Source organism: Antechinus flavipes, chromosome 3, assembly GCF_016432865.1.
Source record: "Antechinus flavipes isolate AdamAnt ecotype Samford, QLD, Australia chromosome 3, AdamAnt_v2, whole genome shotgun sequence".
Taxonomy (NCBI): domain Eukaryota; kingdom Metazoa; phylum Chordata; class Mammalia; order Dasyuromorphia; family Dasyuridae; genus Antechinus; species Antechinus flavipes.
In genome coordinates this window covers 315,622,281-315,627,228 of record NC_067400.1, presented here as the reverse complement: position 1 = coordinate 315,627,228, position 4,948 = coordinate 315,622,281, and the positions used below count along the sequence as shown (strand labels likewise).

The following is a 4,948-nucleotide window of genomic DNA, read 5'->3' as shown; positions in this document are numbered from 1 at the left end:
TCTAGGGCCTACCGCACAGCCCTTCTTCCGCTCCTAGCCACGCCCCCAGCCATAGCCACACCCACCCTCTGCCTCAGACAGGCACTTTTCTCCTCCCTGGAAAGACTGCTCGTAAAGATATACCTGACCAATCGGTGCTGCTGAAAAAAAGAAGTCCTATTCCCATTAGTCAATGAAATAGCGGAGAGGGCGAGTATGGGGAGGTGCCTTAGTCAAACAAGCTCTGTGATTAGCAGGTTCTCTATCATCCAGCCCTAAACCGGGAAGGGCTTATTGTTAACCGGAGACGGCAAGATGGCGTCGCTTGATCGAGTGAAGGTACTCGTTTTGGGGGACTCAGGTGAGTGTCCTTGGTTATGTTCTCAGCTCTCCATCATGCCGTGGTTCCCACAGCTCACTTTCTTCCTTACGGCTCCTCTTCCTAACTTTAAGCTTTTCGGCTGGAGTCAAACCAACTTCCGGAATAACGGAAAACTACATTTCCCAGCGGGCCTAGCTAGAGCGCTGGGTTGTATGGGCGGGGCTCCCTCTTCCCGAGCTCCCACATTTTTGGCCGACCCCTAATTGTGCCTCGCTTTTCCTATTCTTTTTTTTTCAAAAACTGAGTAAACGCCTATGGAGGAGTTGTTGGGGAAGAGGATCCGTGTGGTTACAGATAGTAGCCCCACCTGTGACAGCACAAAACCATCAAATACGAAAGTCTGTATCTTCATGATTTTAGCACCTTGCCTAATCAATGCACGTTTTATTAACCACCTCTTGTGTATCATACACTGTGCTAAGTGTTGGGGACACAAAAAGAGGCAAAAGGCAGTCCCTATCCTCCGGGAGCTTACAGTGAGAGAAACAACTTGCAAACAGATATTCAAAGCTATGATAGTAATAGAATAAATAGTAAATAGGAAGGGTAGTAGTAGTAGTAGAAAAATAAGTAATAAATAATAGGGAGAAGGCACTGGAATTAAAAGGAATTGAGGAAGATATTCTATCCTGTACAAGGTAGAATTTTAATGGATACTTAAAGGAAGCCACAGAAGTCAGTAGTTGGAAGGGAAGATCGAACCTACCCTTTATACCTGAATTTGTGCACTTATTATAGGTTGTGTAAAAAAGGAAAAAAAAAACTTAAAAATTCAAAAAACATTAACTTTCTGCCTGGGGCCAAGGCCTAATGGACTATGGTTTGCTGACCCTTGTTTTGGGAAAGGAAGATTTAAATTGCAAATTAAATTTCACATCAAGGGTATTAATCACCAAAATTTTATTAAATGTTAAATTTAATAAAATATTTATTAAATTTCACATCAAGTGTATTAATCATCACTAAAATCTACTCTTTATCTTGCTGTTATTTCCCTCTAGCCCACTGACCCAGCAAAGATATGTTTTGACACCACTACAATTAATACAGCCTCCACGGTTTTATTTTTAAGTCCTACTTACTCAAACCAAACATTTGATTCGCTTGCATTAACCATCTGATAACAAACTCCCAAACCAGCACGGAAAAGGACACTAGATCCACTGGGCCTGGATTCATATCTTTGTTTTGACATCGGGTAAGATTCTTGGCCTCATTTCCTTCATCTGTAAAATGAGGGAGTCAGTATGGTGCAGTGGAAAGAACACATTGGCTTTGCAGGTAAGAGGACCTGCTTTCAAATCCCACTTTGGAAGCTTACTACCTGGACAGCTAGGTGGAGCAGTGGATAGAGCACCATCCCTGAAGTCAGGAGGACCTGAGTTCAAATTTGACCTCAGATATTTAACATCCTAACTGTGTGACCCTAAGCAAGTCACTTAACTCCAATTGCCTCAAAAAAAAAAAAAAAAAAAGCAAGCTTACTACCTGTGTGGCTTTGAACTAGCCTCTCAACTTTATCAGACTCAGTTTTCTTATTTGTATAATGATAAGATTGGACCAGAGGGCTGCTGAAGTCTGTACAATTTGTATGGCTGTGATTTGTATGACTTTTGAAGGCCTTTCTGGCTCGTAATTTGTGATCCATCTGGCTTTATAAAATTAAAAATTTCATTTTTTTTTAATCAACAAAAAACTTTCTACTAAAAAAAAAAGTCCCAAACTAATTTTAGTTTATTTCTTCTCACTCTCTCTTAATTGTTCTTACAAAGTAACTAACTACTCCAGAGGTTCCAGAGACTCTGTATTTGCATGTACTCCAAACAAAAATTCAGAAGCCTCTATTAGTCTTTTTTTTTCCTGTAGTTAGCCTGAGAACACAATTACTTTGAAGGAAGTACATTTAATAAAATAAACGTTAGAAAATTTACAATAGATAATTTCCCCCACTATCCCCCTTTCCTCAGTAAGTCAAAGGCATATACTCTTGCACACATAAACACATTATCAGCGGAGAAAGTGAGCAAATATAGAAATTATGTTTGAGGAATCCACAGTTGGAGAATTCATATTGGGGAGCAATTTAGACTTCTAATACTGCTGGATTTCAGAGGTATTGGTCATGTGCTGTAGTACTTGTGACTGTGTGTTGGTTCAGTGGGCTTACTGTCTCTACTCCTTTCTGATGGAGCATCTCTGCTGAACTATATCAAATACTTTTTGATTTTAGTCTTCTCCACCTCTAGCTTCTGGCACAGCCCTTGAATACTGCTGTGCTTTTTGAAGAAAGGACAGAAACCCGTGTATTAGAAAATCTCCAGCAGAATACCTCCCCATCCCACTTCTTTAGAGTCACTAACCTGAGGTTTATTTTCTCTGGCAGGAGATTCTCAGCCCCAGGTGCTAAGCTCTGGAACAATGAAAAGCATCATCCTAGCCAGCAAATAGGTTTTAGACTTTGCCCTTCTCTTTAACCATCCCCTACCCTCTTCCTGATAGAGGACTGAATATTCTTAGGCCCCGCTTCTTAAATTGTGGTTTGCAATCCCACGTGGTTTCTTGTAATTGAATGTGGGTGTGGGTGTCTGAAATTATGATTTATTACTAGTAAATGTGGGATTTGGATATCTATTTTATATACCTATACATATGGGATCATGTAAAAATTTCTTGGGTAAAAAAGGATTGGCGAATGGAACAAATTTAAGAAACCCTATTTTAGGGAACCTCACCCTAGCTTATGATGATTGTCAGATACGCTTTCCCAGTGTTCATCTCTGCAGGCTATAAATTATATAAAAACTGAAAGATTATACTGTTATAGATCTAGTGCTAGAAGGTCTCTTAACAGACCATCTTTGCTCGATTGTCAAATCGTCCTAGGGTTTGGATTTCCCCAGTTAAAACTTTGTTTCTCCCTTTTGCTCATGTAAATGAACAGATTGAGAAAAGATATGGAGATAGTCTGCACCCAAAAGACATGTAGCTCTTTGACCTTGTCACCTGCTATTGCAAGTACAGCCTCAAAGAGTCATTTCTTCACACCTGTATTTAGACTGCTTATTTCTCAGTTTCAGTCAAGTCTGTGCAAAGTGAACTTTACAGACAGAACAGCTTCAGTCCCATAAGTTGCCTTTGTCAGTTTACTCAATCCCTTAAATTCATCATAGTTTATTACTTCAGTTTTGATTGGTCAAATTCTGGCTTTTCAGCTTTATTCCTCTTTTGAGAGAATTGGAAGAGAAGGGGGAAGAAAGAGGCAGATATTGGTCAGGGAAGAGAGTAGATTTTCAAAGGTTGAAAGTGTTTTGCTCACAAAGGTCTCTCACTGAAATAAGAAATTGGAATTGGTTTGTGGGGAAGTACCTATAGTGTGGTAGGCTCCCAATCTCTTCTCCTGTTCTCTAACATTTCTTCAGATTGGGGCTGACCCTGGAGAGAGCAGTAGGAAGAGAAACTTGATTATAGAAAAATCCTGTTGAAACATGACTCGGTGTTGGGGAAATCGAGAAAGTTGACCTAAAAGTCAGCTCAAGGAGTGGACACAAGCCTTTCCTTCTGACCAGAGGGTGTAAATAGTGAAAGGGTGGTTGTATCAGGTTAACAGAATGCCTGTTCTTTCCATAGAGCCTGGCTTGTTTAGTTCAGTACTTTCTGTTCATAAAGTATATGAGAATCTACTTTTTCAGATTTTTGTTATTATAAGAGTAAATACATGGGAAGTGATATCGTTAGCCATAATGAATGAGTTGCACTATGCTAATCTCTGGGGAGACAGATGAAAAAGACAATCTTTATTCTCAAGGAGCTCATGTCCTAATATAAAGAGATTATATACATATACACACATATATACATAAATGTGTGTATATCCTATATACAGACTCATGCATGCACAGATGGAGTTTCAGATGCAGATGTTAGCAAAGTCTCATGAAAAGGCCCATAGTCTTTAGATAGTGCAACAAAACAGATGGTAATGGAGCTTTTATAATGCTATTTCCATTAATAAAACCAAATAGTATCTAGTGCTAGACCATTTGTGCCTAGAACTTTGGAGGCTTTGGTAGCTGCCTCTGAATAGAGAATTCTAGGGTGCATCTGCACCAGGGTTATTTGCTGCGTGCTGGCCTATGAGACTGGTAAGAAGTGGGGCTGGTGGTCCACAGGGTGGGGCTGAGGAGCACTGCCATTCCTGGGTTTCTTAACTTACCAGCTCATCAGTGGCAGTGTTCATAATGTTGGGATTGATGGATTTCTTTTCCGCAAGGTTTGTGTCCCTTGATGAGGACACCAATAGCCTGCCTAGTGTTCTGGGGCCTGCTTTCCTGGGCCTAGAGCATCTATAATGTATAAATAACTATGTCGATAATTAGAGGCATCTTTGCCTTCAACATTAGAATCTTTGAAGCCCTCAGCCCCTTGGCCCATTTAGCTAGGTTTTGATTCTCAAGTAAGAATCTCTCAGTGGAAAGTTGTAGGTCAGGAGTGGGCCCTCGGTTATTATGCCTTGTAATTGTTTCTACAAGGGAAGCATCTGAGGTTGATGGATCTTTGCATTCAGGATTGCAGTGGGCTAAGCCAGTC

General features: G+C 40.3%; 1 protein-coding gene across 2 annotated transcripts in view; it reads left to right on the top strand.

The window, feature by feature from the left end:
* The first annotated feature begins 241 nt into the window (after window positions 1-241).
* RABL3 (RAB, member of RAS oncogene family like 3) overlaps window positions 242-4,948 on the top strand; it is a 72,225-nt gene continuing 67,518 nt past the window's right edge. For both annotated transcript variants that reach the window (XR_007951901.1, XM_051985363.1), the window contains exon 1: window positions 242-340. Coding sequence is in view for 1 of the 2 variants with exons in the window: in XM_051985363.1 (XP_051841323.1) it covers window positions 295-340 (46 nt within the window). In the remaining variant the exon portion in view is untranslated. The remainder of the gene's footprint in view (window positions 341-4,948) is intronic.